We start from the raw sequence: 24,839 nt of genomic DNA on the forward strand, positions 1-24,839 counted from the left end.
TCTCAAGTCTCTGCCATAACCCTGAGAGTGAGTGTTCGTGAAACAGAAACCCTTTGTAATTAGTAGTTGCAGTGATGTGTGTGTTGTTGACTGAGTAAACTGGACTGTTGTAACTGAATATCCGCCTCCTCTGGCTGTGGATCAGATCGCTTTTGTTTGGGAACGCTGACACAGACGGCCTGTGTAGAGGGCCAGTTTAAGTGGATGTCTCCTCACTGACAGCATGGCAACACTCACTCTTGCTCCTGTAGAGCTGGAATCTGCTGAACTCTCATAGATATGTGCTTGCGTCAGATCCTCTCCCTCAGCAGTGCACAGTCCACATCATGTTGGCATTACTCTCTTACAGTTTTATATCTGAATTAATGATTAACCATGATTTTGAAATGATTAGACACAATTTTGAGATCTGTAAGAGTTGCTTAGACCATGGAAATATCATCTTGAGACAAAAGTTTTGAAAGTTCACAAAGGCTATGCTACAGTAGCTAACATTAGCTAAGTAAATTGCTGGCTAGGGTAATGTCAACATAAAACTGTTTAATATTTATTATCCGTTACGCATTTTCAGAGCTGGCTCACTGGTTTGCTTCCAGGCTTACAATTAGCTATTGATTAAGGATTTCTGTAAAGAAAGTGAATGGGGAAATATTTTTCTGTATGGAGACCTGCACATGACATACAGGGTGGAAAACAATATAATGTGGCCTGGAAATAACAATTTGTTGCTTGTTTACTTATTAATTTTGATTGGATTAATATATTAGTTTTAATTTAGTTAAATTGTGACCTGGGAAAGAATTAGTACAACATGGCCACAATTTAGCTGAAATGAGGTACAAATTAATAACACATACGTCCTGGGAACAAATTCTTAATTTGTGGCCACCATATGTATTTTGTCGTGTGTGGGACTCACATTTATCTGGAATCAAAATTGTAGAAAAGTGTCACTCTTGTGGTCTTTTCTGTGTAATTGTAAAGCTGGATTTACAGGCATCATTTTTTTGCGAAAGGAATTGCAGGATATTATCTACTTTGGGATATTATTATTGTGTATCTTATTTTTATTTGGCAAATAGTAATTAGCCACAGTGCACTTCAGTTTTGCTTAGCAGTTAGTTCAGGTGCTATGTAGAGTCTATGTAGGCTCTCTTGCAGACACACATTTATAACCTGCAGAAATGAAAAAGACAAACTCACTAAACCTTACAGAGCTCTGATTGACATCTTGACAGCTAATTTCATATTCAAAAGGAAAAGCTAATCCTTCACAGACCTGCACAACAGGATGTCAATTTCTGGACTGGAGTTTTATTTTTTTAGCTCTGTCTAATCTTGAAACACTGTGGCCATTTTCATAGATAACTTAAAGGGATAATTCACTCAAAATGAAATTTCTGCCATTAATTACTCACCCTCATGTCGTTCCAAACCTGTAAGACCTTCATTCATCTTCGGAACACAAACGAAGATATTTTTGATGAAATCCGAGAGCTTTCTGACCCTCCATAGACAGAAAGGGAACTACCATGTTCAAGGCTCAGAAAGGTAGTAAGGACCTCGTTAAAATAGCTCATGTGACATCTGTAGTTCAATAGTAATATTATGAAGCTACGAGAATACTTTTTGTGCGCTAAGAAAACAAACGACAATTTCTTCTACCTTTCTGGGCCTTGAATGTGGTAGTTGTGATGCTGTCTATGGGAGGGTCAGAAAAGCTCTCAGATTTCATAAAAAAATATCTGCATTTGTGTTCTGAAGATGAACAAACATCTTACGGGTTTGGAGCAACATGACGGTAAGTAATTAATGACAGAATTTTCATTTTTGGGTGAACTATCCCTTTAAGTCTTAAGGAAGGTTTGTCCTTCAAGTGAGTCCCAAAATAGCACACATTCTGAAGTTTACATTGATGGAGATTCTGTCACAATTTACACTTTCTAAAACTACTGAATGTAATATATATATTTTTTTATTTTATGTTTCACCCCAAAATTAAAATTTTGCCATTGTTTACTCACCATCATATCATTCCAAACCCAAATGTTAAGTTATGTACAAGTTATTTTTTGCTTGTGGGCCATAAAAGGGCAATTATGAAGGTTTTTCAAGTGGTTTTGAACAGCAGTTCATAGTGGCCTGTTTTACAGTTTGTTTTTTGGGGGGGGGTTGGAGAATGAAAGAAGGGAATCCTTAGTCACCGTCCTTCAAAAAATTGCTTTTGTGTTTCACTGAGAAAAGAGAAAAAAAATGCAGGATTGGAGCAATATTAGAGTGAGTAAATAATGACAGAATAATATTTTTTAATTAATCTTTTTAAAGCTTATTTATAAGGTCTTTTCTTGAACTTTTTAATTTCTTTTTTCACCCCTTACATAACCATTTACACTGAATGTTTGTAGAATCCTTTAATTATAATAAAGGAATTACAGAGTCTAGTCTTAATTTATGGACCAATCCAGTCATGTGATTATTTTGTTTGTTATTCTGTTTTCATTACCTCATCTTCTCTGTTATTCCCTCCCTCTCTGTTCGTTATTATGTTCAATATCTGATTAAATTAGGAGAAATCGTGAAAAATCATTACTGCTGTGTGTCATCTGCTCTGACCTTCGACCTCCACTGTCATTGTTTAGCAGGCAGATGTCATTCCTCCCTCCGCTCCCATAATCCCTGTGATCCCTATCTCACCCGTCCCAGCCGAGACTACTGCCATTCCTGCACCCACGTCACAGGTCTTTTTTTATGTCATGTTTTCACTCCACCCACCTCAGCAATGGTCCTCTTGACTTTTGAGATTACATAGAAAATGCCACGTTATATCGCTGATGCGCACTTGCACCTCAAAAGCAATTGTGCAAGTGAAGCGTGTGATACGTGTTTGCAGAAGGATTAGGTCTGCGCTGGTTTGTTATGCCACTGTATTGCATATTCTGCAGTATGTTATGCTGTGTATGGACACAGGCTGTGCTGTTAATCTCTTGCAAATGCCAGAATAATACTGTATCAGCATGCCAAGAGTAAGTGATGCTTTTTTTTATCTAATCTATTTCTTGTTTTTTTAGTTGTTTTTTTTTTTATAGTTAACTGTTTGTTTCACTGTTTCATTCTCAGTTGGTTAGGGAAAAGAAGCAAGGTGCAGTTATGGGTCTTGCTTAATTTCAGCTCAAGTATTAATTAATGTTTCCTTTGCAGGCAAGCCCCGCACCAGTGGTGGTGAACACAGAAAGCCTTGACACTTCGCCCTATGTAAGTCCATATGTAAGTGATGTATTTCTTTATATACTGCACTTAGCGAAGAGATAGATTATTGCAGAATGTTGTTCAGTTATATATAATATACAGTATACAGTACTTTTTTTTCATAAGAAATTAATACTTTTCAGTATTGTTTCTGCAAGAATGTATTAAATTGATTGATTGAAAGTGACAGTAAACATTTATATTGTCACAAAACACTTAACATTGTTACAAAAGATTTCCATTTCAAATAAATGCTGTTTAATTAATGCATCAAATTAGCATGTTAGAATGCATTTCTGAAGGATAATTTGACTCTGAAAACTAAAATAATGGCTGCTGAAAATTCAGCTTCTCCCACACAGAAATAAATTACATTTTAAAATATATTAAAAAAGAAAACAGTTTTTTAATGCAGTAATATTTCTGCTTTTACTGTATTTTTGATCAAATAAATGCAGCAAACTCCTATCTATCTATCTATCTATCTGTCTGTCTGTCAGATATATATATATTTGTGCTGTCAAATGATTAATCGCAACCAAAACAAAAGTTTTTGTTTACATAGTGACATAATGTGTATTGTGTATATTTATGTATATATAAATACACACACATGCAGCATATATTTAGAAAATATTTACATGTATTTACATGTATATTCATATAATTTGTCATATATAAATATATTTAATATATAAACGTTACATATTTTTCTTAAATATACACATGCATGTGTGTGTGTGTTTTATATATATATATATATATGTATATATATATGTATATGTATATGTATATGTATATATATGTATATGTATGTGTATATATATATATATATATATATGTATATATATATATGTATATGTATATATGTATGTGCACAGTAAACACATATACATTATGTAAACAGAAACTTTTAATTTGGATTTAAATCCAAAAAAATACTTTTGATTAATCGTTTGACAGCACTAATTATATTATATATAATACACTGTGTGTGTGTGTGTGTACTGACCCCAAACATTTGGATGGTAGTGTTTACTATTGTGAGGATGCTTTTTAGCTCTCTCATCAATAGGATGCTCAAAAATGCAGTGGGGATTTAATTTGATCATGGGTCAGAAAATGAGCAAATTAGAGCTGGGCATCATTCATAGTGTGTTTTCACTTTCAGTCAGTACCAAACTATAGTCTACCAATTGGTTAGAAAATATTTACAGATATAATGAATTAAAAATATGTCCTACCAAAGTGAAGAAAGTAATCACTTTGTTTTATTTACAATGAAATGAATTTTCCAGCATTTAGGAGATTACTTTGTCTTGTGTTTTGAAGGTCCCCCACAGTATATGTGATTTTAGATATGGAGTTTCCTTGTTCTAGCTTGGGGATTTAACAGTGGAGGACATTTATCAGGGTCCCATGGCACTTATTCAACTTTGAAGATTAGAGTTGAATGAGATCTGAATGAGAGAGAACTATGGTCTATAAAGAAATGACCACGAGGAACTCTTGAGTGACCTCATTAAATACTCCAGATCATCAGTGCTGGAGGTCGACTCTATTACCATGTCGCTTAACGTGGGACATTTCTAAGGCCATCGGTCTGTGATTTTTATGTGTAGGAGGAGTTTTAGTTGGAGTAAACTTTTTGAGGTAAAAAAGGTCAAATTTGGAATTTGAAGGGTAATTATTACAATTTTGGTAATTTGTTCTGTTTATAGTAAATTTTGATGTCATCTAATAATAATAATAATAAAAAGCACAGGATTTTTCTGCATTGTATTACCCAGGGATCAAGCATTTTTTATATTGAAGCAGGTGGATTTATGGTATGCAAAATCCAAATAGTTTTTTTTTTTTTCTGTTAATAAACGAAAATGCTTTTAGAATATGGTTTTCATTTTGTAAATGTACAGTATAAAGGGCAGTGTTGATGTTGAACAACTTATGCATGTACATCTATTCCTGTTTTGCATACACAGACTGTAGTAGTAGTCTGATATTGATCGTGTAAATGCCTGTATTGGCTCTGATCCCTGGCTGGTTGTTTGTAGCCATGCGTGCAGTATGTGAGTAGCAGCATGCAATTTAGCAGTGCTGAAAGCCTGTAAATGCCTCCCCATAAAACAAGAGAAAAAATTGTCAATATTAGTTTCAGAATTGTGAATATGCTGTATGTAGTTATGCCAGAGTGAAAAGGCCTTTTTGGACATCCTTTGAAAAATAATACAGACGCATTGAAGTAATAGCATGAATGTTATTGTAGTGTCACACTTAGAGCTGGTGGCATGATTGGAGTATAATGCCGTATTGGGCAGTGTTAGTATTGGCATATATCTCCCACCCCATTTAAACCCCACCCTAACACCACTGATGTCACAGACAGATGTTTTCAGCTGCAGTTACAGAAAGAGTGAGAGCAAAATGTTTAGGGCGTTTAGTATTTAAGGTCTTTAAATGTCATTTAGAAGCTTAAAGCAGAGCCTCCAGAACCACACAAACATTTAAAAGCTGATGCATTGATGCTTATATTGGTTTCATCGTGCAGCATTGTTTTCATTCATTTTGATTTTAAGCATTTAGTCCAATTTCATATAAAACTGTCCAGACTTGTTTAAATGAAACCTCAATTTGAACTCATCCAGAGTGTTGTTTGCTCCATGTAAACACTCCATTCTGGTATCCTTGCCTGTATCATGTGAAAGTTACCAAGGTTTACTGGGTGTTACATGGTCATGACTTTGAAGTTGAAAGATTGGATATAGTTTTACACATACAAGGCCAGTAGCAATTCTATCACATTAGTTTCTTGCCAACATGTACAATGTTTAAGTTACAGTTACTTTGAAAACAGTGCGTTTTAGTGTTTATCGCCAGGTGTACTTTCATTGTAAGTGACATTTATTGAGGGACAAGTCTGAATTATTTACTGTGGTAATCAACATTATGCCGCAAATGCAGTTGATACAGCTTAACTTGTGTTGAACCCAGAATGTTGGAAACGAGTGGACTGCATTGCATGTTTAGCTGACAGCTAGCGTCTGTGCTCTTCATAGATTTGGTTGCTGTGGCCTCTTTGGCTGAAATACACAGTAACTGGCAAGAGATATAGTGCTGTCTGAGTTTTGTAGTGCCAAGAACTGTAGAATCAGTAGAGGTGAAATGTAAGAGTGGAAAGCGAACACACTGAGACTTTTTCAAATTCTTCATTCTTACATAGAGCACTTTTTAGCACATTTTTATTATATAAGATTATTTTTGCCCAAAATCGGTCCCAGGTGGGAGTCTGAAGATGAAATTTACACAGATTTTTAAAGAAAATCAGAGGAATTCTGCTGAGTGGATTTAGATTGGTGTAATTTTGAGTACTAGTTATGAAACGGAGACTAAAACTTCTTGGTTGTTGACGACATAACCAGTGAGACACATTATTAATTGAATGCTCCTGCTACCCTTAACCTACAGGAACTGTTCATTCTGATCTGTGTATCTCTTATTGCTGTTGTTTGGGTTTATAATAGTAGTATATCTATAATAGCAGTCAGTATATTAGTACATTTGTGCATTTCAAAAATAAATTATTAGGAGTGTGAATCTAGCAGAAAATGTCTCTTTGATTTTGATTCCTGAACAGTTGCTTTAACTATCTTGTCAGTGCTTCTTATGAAAAAATAAATAAATGCAATGATGCGAATGATGAGACAATCATTCAATAAAAAATGTATTTACAACAATTTCTTTAAGAGATTTGTCACATACTTTTCACAGTCTTTCTTGAAATTGTAATCAATCCTATAATTGGCCATCATTTTTAAAATTCTTCATGACACTGGTATTTTTGAGGGGATAAAAACAAAAACAAAACCGAACCGAATACAGAGAGTAAAATCAAATAATTACTAACACTCCTGAATTACACAAACTTGCAGAACTAATAAAGTTATGGTAATAGAGGAGGCCATTTATATATATCTGTATATTTTAACACTGTATATTGACACAATTCGTTTTTAAAACTTTCAGGTGAATGGAACAGAAGCTGACTATGAATATGAAGAAATTACTCTTGAACGGGTAAGATTGCTCTGACAATGACGACAAATTATAAATTATACACACACACACACATTTCTCATTTGATTTGTTTTGGATTTAATAATATCATTATGCTTATAGGTCTGATTTTTGTTTTTTTGTTGTTGGTTGACATTTTCTCTTTTTGTTCTGACTTGTATTTTTTTTTTTCACCTTTAGGGGAACTCAGGCCTGGGTTTCAGTATTGCAGGCGGTACCGATAACCCCCACATCGGCGAGGACCCAAGCATCTTTATCACAAAGATCATCCCAGGAGGAGCTGCCGCACAGGATGGCAGACTCAGGTCAGAGAATATGTTATTAGGCCTGTTTCACATCACACTTGTAAATAGCACATTTATTTCTGAGCCCATATTAACAGGTTACAAGTTAATAATAGCACAAGCAGCACAGTTCTGTGTAGCTGAAGTAGCAGAAGTGTAGTTGTTGGTAGTTTTGACTGCTGAACCTATTTTTGCCTCATGTAGAGCACTGAATTCAGCAGAAAACATGTTGAAAATGCACTGTGAATTCATAAACAGAATCTTTTGCAATCTGCTAAGAACACAGGACGCTAGCATACAGGACCACGTTCCCTCGGGCAATGTCAGACCGTGGTACAAGGTTCACACTCAAGAACCTTCAGACTCACTTCTGCACTTAAAGAAGAAAACTTCTGTATTTACATTTCTGCTTTAGTATGGAAATTCAATGTGTTTTTGCTTATAAATGCAATATGGGCATTTATAAATAATAGTGCACATCTCCTGTAGTGATCGGAAGAAAATATATTACTGTTTGGGGTCAGTAAGATTTTTTAAAAATGTTTTTGAAAGAGGCTGCATTGATTTGATCAAAAATACAGTAAAACAGTAATTTTGTGAAATATTATAAACATTACTCTTTTGTAACATTACTGTCACTTGTTGTCACCGTCCTTGCTTAATAAAAGTATTATTTCTTTAAAAAAAACACTAACCGACTCCAAACACTACTGTTCAAGTTTAATGTTTAATGTAGCAGTATGGCGCACAGTTTTTTATAAATAAATATGACTTAATCCTGATGATTAAGTGTTTTAAAATCTTCCCTAACTGAGATTTGGATTTACTGTGAATTAATTAGCATGTGGACAGTAAATATGATTCCCCTCCTCATGAAAATTGAAATCTGAACCTTCTCTTCCTCACGTTATTTACTGTAAAATTTCTAATAGTTGTCAGCGACTCACTCCCGATAATAATAGTATATGTTATAGCCGTTATTATATTAAATCCTCAGTGTAGTAACCAGAGATCACATTATTTTCTTTATAGAACTGCAGCTCTGACATGCAGTGTGAAAACACAATGCAACTTTTGTTGCAGTTGCACTGCTGCTTCCCTTACAATGTAGCTTTGATTACAATGATAGATCATTTGTTTATACACCAATTTAGTGTTTTGATTGATTGTACTTCGAAGAACACTTCATCATTGTTATTTATGTCTTTTTTTGGACTGTTTAGTCAGTGTTCTCTCTCTTTCTCTCTGTACAGAGTTAATGACTGTATACTGCGGGTAAATGATGTAGATGCGAGAGACGTAACTCACAGCAATGCTGTGGAGGCACTGAAGGAGGCAGGCTGCATTGTCAGACTGTATGTCAGAAGAAGAAAAGCTGTCACAGAAAAAATAATGGATGTAAAGCTGGTAAAAGGTCCTAAAGGTAAAGTCGTCTCTCACCTAAAGATGACAAAATAAAAGCATGCTATGTTGTGATATTTAATCATTATAATTCATGTTAGGAAATGGTTTAGCAAATGGTCTACTCTGACCTCTGTTGACAGGTCTAGGTTTCAGTATAGCCGGAGGAGTTGGAAACCAACATATTCCTGGGGACAACAGTATTTATATCACCAAAATCATTGAGGGAGGAGCAGCCCACAAAGATGGACGGCTACAGATTGGAGATAAACTTATGGCTGTAAGCAAAACGTTAACTTTTCTGTTATCTACACTCACTGGACACTTTATTAGGTACACCATGCTAGTATCGGGTTGGACCCCCTTTTGCCTTCAGAACTGCCTTAATTCTTCATGGCATAGATTCAACAAGGTGTTGGAAACATTCCTCAGAGATTTTGGTCAATATTGACATGATAGCATCACGCAGTTGCTGCATATTTGTCGGCTGCACATCCCTGATGCGAATCTCCCGTTCCACCACATCCCAAAGGTGCTCTATTGGATTGAGATCTGGTGACTGTAGAGGCCATTTTAGTACAGTGAACTCATTGTCATGTTCAAGAAACCAGTCTGAGATGATTTGAGCTTTGTGACATGGTGCATTATCCTGCTGAAAGTAGCCATCAGAAGATGGGTACACTGTAGTAATAAAGGGATGGACATGGTCAGCAACAATACTCAGGTAGGCTGTGGCGTTTAAACGATGCTCAATTGGTACTAAGGGGACCAAAGTGTGCCAAGAAAATATTCCCCACACCATTACACCACCACCACCAGCCTGAACCGTTGAGACAAGGCAGGATGGATCCATGCTTTCATGTTCTTTATGCCAAATTCTGACCCTACCATCTGAATGTCGCAGAAGAAATCGAGACTCATCAGACCAGGCAACGTTTTTCCAATCTTCTGTTGTCCAATTCTGGTGAGCCTGTGCGAATTATAGCCTCCGTTTCCTGTTCTTAGCTGACAGGAGCGGCACCCGGTGTGGTCTTCTGCTGCTGTAGCCCATCTGCTTCAGGGTTTGACGTGTTGTGCGTTCAGAGATGGTATCTGCATAACTTGGTTGTAACGAGTGGTTATTTGAGTTACTGTTGCCTTTCTACCATCTCTAACCAGTCTGCCCATTCTCATCTGACCTCTGACATCAACAAGGCATTTTCGTCCACACAACTGCCACTGACTGGACATTTTCTCTTTTTCGGACCATTCTCTGTAAACCCTAGAGATGGTTGTGCGTGAAAATCCCAGTAGATCAGCAGTTTTTGAAATACTCAGACCAACCCGTCTGGCACCAACAACCATTCCACGTTCAAAGTCACTTAAATCCCCTTTCTTCCCCATTCTGATGCTCGGTTTGAACTTCAGCAAGTCGTCTTCACCACATCTAGATACCTAAATGCATTAAGTTGCATAGCGTTCATAGTACAAGAGAGATGTAAAATATTGGCCACACTGTTTCAAAACACAGAAAACACAAACCCAAATTTGGACATATAGTTACAAAACAAGAACAAAACAAAACAAAAAACATTGTACTGTTCAATGCAAGTTTCCGTATTTTAATCATAAAAAAAATAAGTGCATGTGATTGGCTGATTAGCAATTTGAGTTACCAAGCAATAGAACAGGTGTACCTAATAAAGTGGCCGGTGAGTGTATATTTTTACTAAATAACATTAGAAGCATCATTTTACATTGGAAATTGAGCAAATTCATATATATATATATATATATATATATATATATATATATATATATATATATATATATAATTATTATTTATTATTTTTTTATAAATTACTTTTATACTTTTATTGAGCAAGGATGCATTAAATTGATCAAAATGACCAGTAAAATGTTGTTACAAAAACATTATTCAAATAAATGCTTTTCTTTTGGACATTCTATCCTTTTAAAAGTCCTAAAAAAATCACCATTTCCACAAAAATAAGCAGCACATCAGCATATAAGAATGGTTTCTGAAGAATCATGTGACACTAAAGTGTGGAGTAATTTGCCATTACAAGAATAAATTAGGTAATTAATTAAGTTTACTGTATTTTTGATCAAATAAATACAGCCTTTGATGACTATAAAACAGTAATTTCAAAAACATTAAAACATACAATGCACCCCAAACGTTAATTTTGTGTGTTTCATCTGAAGGATTCATCTAATCATGTGCTCGGTTACAGGTGAATGCTGCTTGCCTTGAAGAGGTCACTCATGAAGATGCCGTGGCTGCCTTGAAAAACACCCCTGATGTCGTCTATTTAAAAGTGGCGAAACCCACTAGTGTCTTTATCAATGATAGTTACGTTCCTCCCGATGTAACCAGCTGTAAGTAAGCTTTTCCTTACTTCCTCATACTGTATTCTTTCTTTTATTAAAAGAAAAAGTATTTTATTTACATAGAAAATAACAGCATGGAGGCGTTATCAATATGGTCAGAGAATGAACCGACTTGCCTTAAAGGCACTTTGACTCAGTTCTGAGGTCCCATGCGTACTTATGGCTTAAATCCCACCTCAAAGCTGCTAGACACAGCACTTTCTACTGATGGGGCAGCAACTTGTGAGGACGGCCACTAAAATTGACTCTGCAAAGTGCTGAGTGATGACAGTCGATAATGTAGCACCTTGGTGATGTTCCAGAGGCAGGCCAGATCCCCCAGCATTAGATTCTGAGAAAGGAAGCTGTCATTAGGGCTTAAAGGCATGAAGGACAAAAGCACATTTAATCATGAAGTGCATCACGTGGCCAGCTCCCCCATCCGGCAAATCCAGCATCAGTATATGAAGAAAAAAGTGCATCTGTGTTGCAGAGGGAGTTTTAAAGCCATGTAAGGATATCTGCACATGCAAACAACAATGTCTCGGTCATGTGTGTGCAATGTGATTTTTCTCGGAAGGCGTAAACAGAACAATTTCATTAGTGGTCCCATTTCATTATATCTGTCAGCCAGTCAGGCACTGCATAGGGATTTGACACGTGAAGGACTGTTTGATGAGAATTAAATAAATGGGTTGTCAATGTCTGCAGTTAGTAATTGCCCAGTGCGTACCCTTGACTTTATTACACTTTAAATCTGACACAGTCAAATAAGGACACATCTTTTATAGTAGTGACATCAATTACAGAGCCTTAAAAGGATTTTGCTTGCACAAAATTAAAAATTTGCCCTTATTTACATATGCTAATGTTGATTCATTTAGATTTATGCACTTGGTAAATGCTTCTTTCCAATATAATTGCATTTGATCACTTCATGCATTCCATGGAAATCAAACTTATGTCCTTGCTAGCTCTATTCTCTGGTGTTTGAGATACATTGGGTAACACTTTATTTTAAGGTTTCATTGTTACACGTTACATGTACTTACTATTATAATAACAATAAATAATGCATAATTACATTCAAATAACCCTAAACCAAACCCTTATCCTAATCCGAACTATATAGTAAGTGCATGTAGTTAATTAATATTACTCGGTACTTAAATTTATAATTACACTGTAACAAGGACACCTTAAAATAAAGTGTAACCCTACATTGTGCTTATGTTGTGATTTTGGTCACACTTTATTTTAATGTTTCCTTTTTACATGTAAGTCAAGTCACTATTATTTGTATAGCGCTTTTAACAATGCAAATTGTGTCAAAGCAGCTTTACATCGGCTTGATATAAAGCTGGGTGTCTTTATATCAGCTTTACAGTTTATAGACGGGGAAATAGTGTGTCGAAATAGTGTCATTCTCCTCTGGCCAGACAAAATCAGCAGTTTAAATCTAGGCTAAAGCAGAATCAGATTTAATCAGATTTAAGTAAAAAGTGAAATGAATTAACAACATATATTTACTTTATTAGGGTTTGGTTTAGTGTTAGTTGATTTACATAATTTATTTTATTATTATAGTAAATACATGTAAAGTGCGACAAGGACACATTAAAAAAGAAAGTGTTGCCATTATATTTTATGTAGAACACTGCGAGGGACTTTTGAAGAATATTTTATTACTCTATTGTATGTCTTTATAAGACTTTGAATATAGCGCACAGGTCATATGGACTGTGTTTATGGAACATTTCTGGGTTCTTTTGGTCCTTTTTGGAGCTTGATGTGAAAACTTCATTCCTTTATTCAGCAAGGATGCTTTCAATTAATCAAAAGTGACTAAAGACATTTAGCCTATAATGTTGCAAAAGATTTATTTTTCAAATCAATGCTGTTCTTTCGAACTTTCTATTCATCAAAGAATCCTGAAAAAGATGGATTAAAATGTCACTTTAGCTCCAAATGAGCATATTTTAATATTTGAATGATTTAAAGTAAAAATGTGACTTTATCATCCCAGGAATAAATTTCGTTTTAAAATATATTAAAATAGAAAACACTTGTAAATTGTAATAATATTTCACAATAGTACCTCCTCTTTTGTAAGTCGCTTCGGATAAAAGTGTCTGCTAAATGCATTGATGTAAATGTAATTTTTGATGAAATAAAGACTTCCACCCAAAAAAAACCTTACTTACCCCAAACTTTTGAACTGCAGTGTTCAGTATACAAGAGAGGTGATGTACAAGTAAAGAAGGTTGTGTGCAAAGAGGGAGTGATCAATTTATAATTTGACTTTTACACAGCAAGTTTTTTTTTTTCTTCAGCAGTTTTAGTATTTGGCTTGTCTGTACATGTAATTCTTCACATTATTACATACGAGTTGTGCGATTGTCTGACTATGAACATTGTCAAATGAGTTTTCATCATTACGCCAATAACATCATATCTTTTGTGTTTTGTTTTTTTTCAGCCTATTCCCAGCACATGGAGAACCATATCAGCACCCAAAGCTATCTGAGTCAGCCATTAACCCCCGCCACCCCATCTCGGTACTCTCCTGTCTCAAAAGGCATGCTGGGAGATGATGAGATCACAAGGTGAGCCTTTGCCCTCCCCATTTCTTTGTCTTCATGATCATGATATCCTTTTGCCATAATTTTACATTTGATGGCTTTTGGTTCAGAGGTTGTCTGTGCAGTTCCTATCGCTCATTACGATTCCTTGACCTTGCGAATTGAGCTGGTCATTTGTTTCAAATGAAAGTTGATACAGATCATGACTTGCTTTTGAAATTTTTATGCAGTCGTATGCTTTGACCTCGCTCATTCTCATTACTTTTACTCTCATCACATATTCGAGGGCTGTTTTTAGTGTTCCGACACGTCTTTTCTCTGTATCATGCTCCTGAATTTTGGAAGATAATGCCATATAGGTTTCATTACATGTAGCTTGGTGTGAAGACAGCTCTATAATTTTGAATAGATATGAGGTTCAAAGAGAATAGCATTTCACTACACATAAGATAAGCTGCCCAAGGTTAATGGAATTTTTAGTACATACTTTATATCTGCATAATGGTTCTTGCTTTTTATATTACAAAACAGATGATATAGAACACTCATGCACAACTCCTCACATTAGTCTTGGGTGTTGTTAGTAGTTTGTCTGGCCTCATTCTGCTCTTACTGCCCTTATGAAAGTCATATCAAGTTTTTATGGGGTTATTCCCTGTTACTGAGGTTCAATATTTTTTTTTGTTATGGCTAGCCATGTGAGGAATATTGCACTCAATATTGAACTCAAACGACTGTAAACTCAACTTTTAACTTTATCGAACTTGCAAGTTGTACTTTGGCTGGCTGCTACATAATGTTCCTTAAACTGTCAGTGTAGCATAACAGAATTCAAAATTCAATTAATATTAATTTAAATTACATTACTGATCAAATGTTTGGGGTCTGTTATTTGATTAAAAATACAGATTAAAAATGCATTATGAAATATGATTTCAATGTAAAATAACTATTTTCATTTATAATATATTTGAAAGTTTTACTTATTCTTGTCTTCAAAAAAACATAATATATTGATTTGTAATTGTTTAACTTAATTAAATATTTCTTTAACCTTTATTTTTTAAGTCATTTTGAGGCCCCTTGGGAAGTTTGCTGAGGCACCATGTTTGAGAACCTGGTTCACAAGGACACATTTATTGGGGACATATAACAGATCACTCACAGCATTTGTTGGACAGTTTTAAATGTCCTCCGGAGAGCTGTTGAAGATATTGGTTCATTAAGATATAGCATCTGTGATTTGTCCTGTTGACTATTCACCTTCTCGCCTACCTGATTGGTTTGCTCATTTCGTAAGAGGTGTCCATCAGTAGAGGGCAGTATTATGAGAGCTGGCTTAGAGCCCTGCACGGGCCCTAGCCCGGCCCACGTCCAACAGCTTATCAGAATTACCGACCCGAGCCCGTCTTTTTTTCCCTCTTGTCCTAAAACAGTTTATACTACTGTTTCAGTTATTAAAATAGTTCAGCTTTGTGTGTAATGGCAAAATTATTATAATTTCATTTTTATTTATTTTTTTATTAAGATAATTTAGAAAAACATTTGGAGCATTTTTGTTCGTTAAATAGCCTATAAGTTTGAGTTTTTTTTAAAGTAACAACCAAGCGGCCAGCGGCATGAGCTGATCATAGCCTATGTTTGATCAATTTAGCCTTCTCATATCATCAGGACTTGCCTAAAATAAAATCTATAGATATACTAAAACAGTTCAAGTATATAACAATGTTTAAACGTTAAACCTGCGCTATAATAATAATGTGCTCTAGCCTATATCTGAGTTTGTGCAGAGAGTGGAAGCTAAAGCGCGCTCTGCAGGACATGGAGGCACCAGCGCAAACACTTGCATTTTTTTCAGTGGAAACAAATTAAAATAGCCTGCGCCCTCATTTATTTATTTATTTTTTTGATAAAGGTAAGAGTAATACATCATTCGGACCTGTAAATGGTCTACTTGTATCTGTGTGCACTTACAATACCAACAAAAGGTAGTTCTTTCATAAAACAAAGAAAACAAACATGATGCGCTTGAACAGGAGCGCTTCACAAAAATGAGCGAATCCATGCCTCACAGACATGATAAATATATCTATAGAAAGCTTTAAATGATCACTTTACGAAATAAAAATAAATTGAAAACAAAAACTCTTTTATTATAATCTTAATCATAATCAATAAAGATGCATTTACATTTATGCATTTAGCAGACGCTTTTATCCAAAGCGACTTACATTGCATTCAAGTTAGTTGTTTTTACATTTTATCAGCTCTCTCTAAAGGCGCGTCTAATGAGGAGACTGCGAGTCAGGATCAGTAACTTCATCCTTGCGACACAGACTCAGAAAACATTAGTTTATTAGTAAATAATTCAAATATCTCCTTACTATTTCCCGCGGACACATTCATGGTTATGTTTGCTGGGGTTTTGCAGCAAGCTTTTGCCTATTGCGTGCGTTTGAACGCAGAACTCTTCAGCTGCGCTGAAGTCACTTGCGCACCTGCTGCTGCTGCGGGACACTAAACACCATCGAGCTGCTCTCAGTCACGGCACGGTCTCGTGTTGTTTCCCCCAGCGCAGCAATTTTTTTCATCACTAATCGATGGATATCTACAATATAAAAATAAGGAGAAACCCAAAACAGGCCCGAGGCCAGGCCCGCGTCTGAACTATGACGTGAAAATTGGCCCGAAGCCCGGCCCTAGAGGCGTAAAAAAGTCGGGGCCCATCGGGCCCGGGCCGAAATGCAGGGCTCTAAGCTGGCTTGCAAATGATATTGGCCAGACCGCCATATTTTGTCTGGTAGAGAAAAGTGTAATAAGGACATGCACATACATACTGACTGGTGTGCTTTACCATATTTAATCCTCTTTAATCTGGGGATTTGTTTCCTATCGGAAGAATTCACCAAATGCGTCAAATTGATGTTAAAAACAAACAGCCTCTTACGTCATAAGCTAGCGTCATGATATGACCAACCAATCTGTGAAGTCACTTTTGGCAAATCTGATAAGCTTTGAATTAAGACTTAATTCTACAGGACAGATAGAAAAAACAGAAATGTGTGTGAATGTTCTGATGTCATTATGTTCTGCATTTGTTCTTAAAGTGTGTTAAGAGTTAAATGATGTGTCTGTAGCCATGTTGAATAAGGGTTTGTTTTGAAAACACTGAAATGCTACAGAGCCAGTAACTTGAGGCTCTGCTGCCATCTACAGACATCCAGATGTACTCACACATGAAAAATGTGATGCAGCTTTACAAACTGTAATGTACCTCTCTGTGGTTCATATTTTGTTCACTAGAGGGAGATGCTGTCAAATTTTTTCCTGAGATGTTTACTAGCGGGAGATGTAGTTTTTTTTTTTCTGAGATGGCAAATGATTAATGTAAGAACAAACTGGTTTAATTATTAATTGAATTTTGAATCAAGTTATACAAAATAAGTTAAAAATAATTTTTAAATATGCATTTTAAAATAATCCTGTTCATTTTAATTCATACGTTAAACCTATTTCAGTTTTTGTAGCCAATGGAACATTTTTCTTATAAATTTCTTGTAATAAATTTTGTTATAAGTTTTATTTTATTTTTATAAAATAAAAATTATTTTTATTTCTTTTTTTTTCTTTTTAAATCTTATATCTTCTTTTTTTAAATTTTATTTCTTCTTTTTTTTCAATAATCGAAAGCAGTTTTGAATAGTTTTAGTTTGGTGTGTGTGTGTGTACAGTATGTAAAAAAATAAAAATGTTTTTGTAAGCATACTTTCCTGACCTGTTCACTCATATCAACTAATAAATGCTGGTTTTGGTTTTTAGGGAGCCTAGGAAAATAGTCCTACATCGGGGCACAACGGGACTAGGTTTCAACATTGTAGGAGGAGAGGATGGAGAGGGAATCTTCATCTCATTCATATTAGCAGGAGGGCCTGCAGACCTGTGTGGAGAATTAAGGAAAGGAGACCGTATCATTTCTGTAAGAACATTGCATTATTAACAGTTGTTCTTTTTTCAGTGATAAAAGTTGTTCAGTCATCAACAATTAATCATTTTTCAGTCTTACTGAAATGATGTTTTGGCATCATCAGCATAACCATTTCAGAGAAACATTGATTTGGAATTTCAGTACATTTCAGAATGTCTTTTGTATATTTCTTTTTTTTTAATTACAACAGCACTCAATCAGCATACATTTTAAATGAATTTTTCCAGGTTTATAGTAGATTTTACATTCTGAATTTTCCATGCGTTCTCAGCCTGTTGGACCCCACTGGCTGCGTTTTGCGTCAGTGCTTATTTATTAATATTGTATGTGTGTTGTAGGTAAACGGGGTGGACCTCCGCAGTGCAACGCACGAACAGGCAGCTGCAGCACTGAAGAATGCTGGACAGACTGTCACCATTGTGGCTCAGTACAGACCTGAAGGTGGGTAGGCAGTTCCTCTCACAATATTTCAAACAGACCAGTATGTTTCATTGTTAACCATAATAAACAAAATAGCATTATTATGGCATGATTCTATTTAGAACCGGATTATTTGGCCTTTCCTTTGTAACATGACCGCTTCAGTCCTTTTGTTTATTTCAGTTTATTATATAAGGGTCTGTCATGTTTCATTCTGATACCACTAAAAGTAGCCTACTCTTGATTCAAGCCTAAACCTCATAAACTTACCTTTTATACTGATGAATTTCCACACTTTTCTTCAAATTTGTTTCCCCACAGCTTTTTTATTAGAGAGAATCTATTTTAAGACACAAACTCTAGCTTTTCGTTGAAAAACGTGATGGGATACAGTATAGCCTGAATACAAATGCTTATTTGTCTATAGCTGGGCATGGCAGACAACCATTTCATGCATGGTGGACTGTGATAATGAGAAGTTATCAGTTTCACATGATCCTTCAGAAATCATTCTAATATGCTGATTTAGTACTCAAAAACATTTCTTATTATTATTACAGTTCTGATTAAACGGTTGTACTGCTTAATATTTTTTTTCTGGAAACTGGAATACTGGAATACATTTTGTCAGGATTCTTTCATTTAAAATAGAAATTTATTAGCATTTTCTTTTGGACTATTATGAATAAATGTCTTTACTTTCCCTTTTGATCAACTGAATGCATCTCAGCAGAATAAAAGTCTCAATTTCTTTAAAAGAAAATCTTGATAATGTTCAAGATTTGCATAAAAGCGATAATGTTCACAGTCTCACTGTATGGTGTTTTGGTCGTGACTCATAGCGGCTTCTTCACCCTGAGGAGTAGAGTCCAGCATGGCCATTCTTTCCTTCAGTTCAGCAGGCCTGGCTGCAGTGTTTATTAAAAAACCAATGGGGTAGTGATGACCCTCAGCGTTTTGGCTGGAGATAGTCTAAGAGGGTCTAATTTAAGCTTCTGAACAGGTCTGTGTGTGTATGTGTGATCCGAGCTCCTTTCACACCCCTAGCGAGCGTATGTGTGTTTGTTGCATCTTCTCTGTTTGGTGAAAGCTGTTGTCTTAGCGTGGCTCCTGAGCCCAGCTTCCTGTACCCATCACGCTCCTCCGTTCATGGCCAGCACAGAGCAGCTCTGCCCTTTAGTTTGGCTTTCACTAGGAGAACGTTCTCTTCATCACACGGCATAGACTGCAGAGAAACAGAAGAGAGCACTTCGAATCTGAGCTCTTCAGTACCTGACCTGCTCTTTACTTGTTGATTTTTAAATTTATTAGCAACTACAAGCAACCCCTTATGATAATTAACCATGGTTTTACAACTAATAAGACAAAAAAAAAAAAAAACATGGTCACTATAGTTAAACAATTGTTTCCACAAAATAACCATGATTTTGCTACACTAACTATAGTTTAACCATGGCATTTGTAGTAAAACTGTGGTTATACAAATGGTAATCAATACACCAAAAAACATGGTTACTACACATTTACGATAATAAAACCATGGTTAATTTTCGTAAGGGACATGCTTTCTGGCTGCTAATCAATATTTGTCCAAAAATTTTTATTTTGGGTTGTTTCGGTTTAATTTCACTTTCTTTTTAAATTTGAAAGAGAAATGTTCATTAGGTTTTTCCAATTTTCTTTAAATTATACCTTGTATATTTAATTTATGTTGGCCTGACAATGTACTGAAACATGCTAGCCACATGTTAAAACATGTTAGCAAATGCTAAAACGTGTTAGCTAAATGTGCTAGCATTGTTAAAACATGCTAACAAGATGCCAATGACTTGTGAAAATATGCTAGCAGTGTGCTAGCAACAGGTAAACATGCTAGAGATATGTTGTTAACTTATTTCTAGCATTTTAAAATGTTAAATCATGTTAGCAATATGCAAAGAGTTTAAACAAAACGTTTAAAGGGGTCATATGATGTTACTAAAAAGAACATTATTTTGTGTATTTGGTGTAATGCAATGTGTTTACGCGGTTCGAGGTTCAGAAAACACATTATTTTCCACATACTTTACATTATTGTTTGCTCCTCTATGCTCCGCCTTTCTGAAACGCGTCGATTTTTACAAAGCTCATCCTTCCGAGAAGCGAGGTGTGCTCTGATTGGCCAGCTGTCCAGTGCGTTGTGATTGGCCGAATACCTCATACGTGTGACGGAAATGTTACGCCTCTTACCATGTTGTGATGTCGTGTCCCGGTGCGACGAGACTAAAACAATAAAACCCATTATAAACGAGGCATTTGTTGCATTCAGTGAGGACATAATTACTAATTATAATGACTTATACGGTCTTTTTACGTGTTGCGCCGCGTAAACATAACACCATGTCTGCATTTGTGTTTGTAGAAATGCCAAACAAGCACTACTCTACACTGCTCAAAACTCACGTTTGAATAGTCAGTAGCAAATTCTTTAAATATCCTAACATACAGGCTGTGAGTCAGAAGCACCAGACTGTCCTTTCGATGTTGGAATTGCCCCACTTTATAGTATTCACAGCCATTCATCGTGTTCACATTGGGTTTCCATCACCCTGTTTTAATGCGCATTTTGAAGTATCGCATGAGAAACGAATGATGTAAACGCCAAATTTCGAATAAAATTCCCTTAATTCGCAAAATAGTTTTTAATGCTCGCTTGAGGTGGGTTTTGACGAAAAAGGTTTAATGTGAATAATGGGAGATTGAAATGCATTTTGTGAATAAATCCCAAGCGCATCAAAAAAGTAATGTGACTATGCGCCATGAGATGGGATGACTAGCAGCGGACTAATCTCGTTCCACAGCATCTGAAATGTGGTTAAGTTTGTTCTGAAATGCCTGAGCAAAGTCTGTCATCAAAGTGTTTCTGTATTATTGTCTTACACGACTGTGTTCCCAACCAGCAGCATTCACCTCCGAAAGCAATGACAGTATTTATTGTTTCGTCTGCTCGCAAGTCATTTTTCATATATGAAAATTATTATATTCAGTAGCTTATCCTAGTTTTCTATAGGCTATTTAGTGCCCTTTTACCAGGAAGTGACGATTTTGTTCTCTTTGACTCGTTGGATGGAAACTGCTTGTTCGCAAATGTTTTATGCGATATTCCAATTTTGCGCATAAGTTAAATTCGCAACTTTGGATGGAAACTCAGCTATTTTGTAGGCTACTCTCTCCGAGGTTCAGGAAATAGTCCTCCGTAAAATGCGCTGCACACACTCAGATATTTGTCTTGTACTGTTCTGGAACAGGTGTTGTAAATATAACTTAACCTTAACTTTCTAGTTATGTACTCATTTGGAAGGCCAAACCAAAGTACTTGCGCTTTCACAACGAAACACACAACGTCTCCACGACAAGGCGGCGGCAACAACACTACTACAGCGAGAATAAAAGTTACGCCTTCTTTCATTTCATTCTTTCAGGGCCGGCGCTCCGCACACGCACATCACGCACTGCGCGTAGGGCACCAAGTGCTTGGGGGGGGCACCAAAAAATCTGGGTCGTGAAAATATCATCACAATATAGGCTACTAGTATAAATAACAAATAAAATATTTCTAGCATGTTAATATACAAACGCAATACAAAAGTAATATAGGCCTAGACCAAATTAGTCGAGAAAAAGGTGAATCTCTGTGCCAGTCTCCCTCTGGTGCCCCCCCTTCCCCACCTCCCAGTGGTCTGTTCAATTATGCTTCAATCAATTTCAAATTTGGCCGACACCGACCTCAGACATGGCCTCGAAAAGGCACCAAGAGTCGGGGGCGGAAAAAAGAAAAAAGAAGAGACAGCGGGATGATGCTCGCGCGTCGCTTGCAGGTAAGGCAATGTTTTAAATAAAAATGTTAGTTTTGTGCGTGTAGTATGCATGTCCAGGGGCGTCGGCGCGTCCGCGTCGCTAGTAGTGCAAAAGATCCGGGGCTTTAGCCCTGCATGTTGAGTCTTTTATTTTAACGGGGTCCGGGGGTTTCTCCCCCGGGAAATTTTGAAACTTGGGCTGTTAAAGATGCAGTTTGTTTGAGAAGGAAAGGAAGGCCAATCGTTGGGGTCCTCATCGTCATATTTGAATGACAAATAAAGCTAATTTTCCCCCTAGGTAGGCTATACGTTACAGATGTGTGTGCATATAGCTATTAGTGCAGAACGTTCCCTATTGTAATTTCTTCGCTTCAATATAATGCCTATCTGCCTCTTGGTAAGGTGAACTTTAGAAAAACCCTGCAACTGAACGTGATGTGATTTTGCCAAATTAGACCGCTTAGATAAAGTTTTTTCGTTGTTGTTCTATGCGGTCATTTTCAAGAGGTTCGGCCAAGGGCGACATCTGTTGGTGAAACTGAAATTAGAAAAAAAAAACCCACAATCTCAGTGTTTGTATATTTTCATATTCACAGAGTTGTCAAATTATTAGGGCTGGGAAAAGATTAATCTCGATTAATCGCATCCAAAATAAAAGTTTGTGTCTACATGATATATGTGCGTGTACTGTGTATAATTATTTTGTATATAGAAATTATATATACAAAATAATTATACAAATTATATAAATTATATATACAAAATAATTATACACAGTACACGCACATGTATCATGTAGACACAAACTTTTATTTTGGATGCGATTAATCTTTTCCCAGCCCTACAAATTATGTACAGAATTATTATATTGTGCCTCATCAGACCTCTTTTAAAGGTAAAATAGAGTTTTGAATTTTAAATGTTCCAGTGACACATAGGCCTATATAAAAGACTAATGTGTGCAATATTTTTGTATGATGGTTGATGGTTCAATCAAAAATGCATTTCAGTAGAATCCCTGAATATTGTGTCTTGTATTTCTGAATGCAGGGTCAATGCTAAAATACATGCAAGGAGCAACTCAAGGCCAGGAGTATGTAGAAGTAAATTCTACTGTGCAGTTATGTATGGTTATTTGCAGTTTAAAATGTGCACTTTAAAATTCATACTTCATAAAATTCATACACTTATACTGTTATTTGCACTTTAAACTTTTTTTGCACTTTTAACTTTCTGTGTTTACATTGTTCTGTTCCAATTATTTATTTGCAGCAGTTATTTTGGAAGTAAAGAGAACCTAACTAAGAAATTCTGAATGGTAGTTATTTCTTTGGTGGTGGTGGGGGGGGCACCGCCAAGCGTTTGTGCTTAGGGCACCCAAATGGCTAGCGCCGGCCCTGCATTCTTTCATATGTAATTTCTCATTCCTTCTTTTTGTTTTGAAATATTACATGGACATGTTTTGACATGTTTGAGATTTACCCATTTGATTTACCCACATGTTTGTTTTAAATTTTCCATAGCATAGTCTCTCATCTTCCCTGATATTTGTTGAGTCAGTGTAGCTTTCCAAAAAAAAAATATATATATAAGCCCACTACTGTCATCATCATCTTGAATTAGAGTGTGGGTGTCAGTTTGCAAAGTCTCATCTCTGTTTTCTGTTCAAATATAGATGTGGAGGGTTTCAATACTGCATTATGTCAATATAATCATAAATTGTATTTAAGATGCATTCCTGCTGAAATGTTCAACCTATTTTTGAAACCCATTTTACCAGCAGTGAAGCTACTGCATTGAAAGTTACACGTTTATAGTTGCTACAGAGAAATGACCAACCTCCACGTGAATCTCTATATTGTCATCCCTTTTCCATGCCAGACGTCTCATCAACATGCTCTTCTTCCCAGCATTCAGTCAGCAAGATGGAGATTGGTTGTGCCCAATCAGGCGGCCACAGGTGCGAGCAGGGTTCAGGCAGCTCCCTGTGGGGAGAATGAGCTGAGATTAGATCCAACTCCCTCTGCTCTCCATATGCAGTGTGTGACAACATGCATAATAAAGCATCGGAAAGCACAGATGCAGCACTCACTTTGACCAATGGCTGCTGAAGAACTGCTGAGGGAGGACCTTGTCAACTCTCCAGGGCTTCTCATAGTGAATATGTCAGTGCTGCGTGGTGTTTTCCATTAAGTGCAATAACCAGAGGATGCTTTAGATATCTAATTAAAGAACAGATGTTGTGGTGTAATGATTTAACTGCAACGCAATCATTCCAGAGCTTCCATTTTTTTGACATGAGAAACAAATGGCATTAAATGTACACTGATAGTGGTGTTTGGATAGGAAATGAAACCCCTTAGGGCCAGACTGCTTTGATCAGAGGGATTTAACGGCTCTGAGGATCTGTGCTGGAGCTTAAAGACATCAGTGTCTGACACACACACACACACACAACACACACACACTCACACAGCTGGGCTAAGCACAAGTCCCGCTTCAGTGACATGCCCTCCAGTTATTTACAGAATTAAGGAGAAATTTACAAATTTCACTTACCTCAAGAAACAAACGCTTTTTACTTTCAGTGTGACCACACAGAATGAAAACAGTTTTTGATAATAGTTAATATATTGCT

The 24,839-nt window shown here is 36.1% G+C and overlaps 1 protein-coding gene across 4 annotated transcripts in view; it reads left to right on the forward strand.

Moving 5' to 3' along the window:
- dlg1a (discs large MAGUK scaffold protein 1a) overlaps positions 1-24,839 on the forward strand; it is a 134,422-nt gene that overhangs the window by 85,900 nt on the left and 23,683 nt on the right. For 2 of the 4 annotated variants that reach the window (XM_079432079.1, XM_079432081.1), the window contains exons 5-14: positions 2,640-2,738; positions 3,199-3,252; positions 7,270-7,320; positions 7,501-7,625; positions 8,858-9,027; positions 9,149-9,285; positions 11,243-11,387; positions 13,858-13,984; positions 17,780-17,936; positions 18,284-18,386. In XM_079432079.1, the coding sequence (XP_079288205.1) occupies positions 2,640-2,738; positions 3,199-3,252; positions 7,270-7,320; positions 7,501-7,625; positions 8,858-9,027; positions 9,149-9,285; positions 11,243-11,387; positions 13,858-13,984; positions 17,780-17,936; positions 18,284-18,386 (1,168 nt within the window). Of the gene's footprint in view, positions 1-2,639; positions 2,739-3,198; positions 3,265-7,269; positions 7,321-7,500; positions 7,626-8,857; positions 9,028-9,148; positions 9,286-11,242; positions 11,388-13,857; positions 13,985-17,779; positions 17,937-18,283; positions 18,387-24,839 lie in introns of all 4 variants that reach the window. The other 2 variants (XM_079432080.1, XM_079432082.1) reach the window with 2 other exon arrangements.

Source organism: Barbus barbus, assembly GCF_936440315.1.
Source record: "Barbus barbus genome assembly, chromosome: 13".
Taxonomy (NCBI): Eukaryota; Metazoa; Chordata; class Actinopteri; order Cypriniformes; family Cyprinidae; genus Barbus; species Barbus barbus.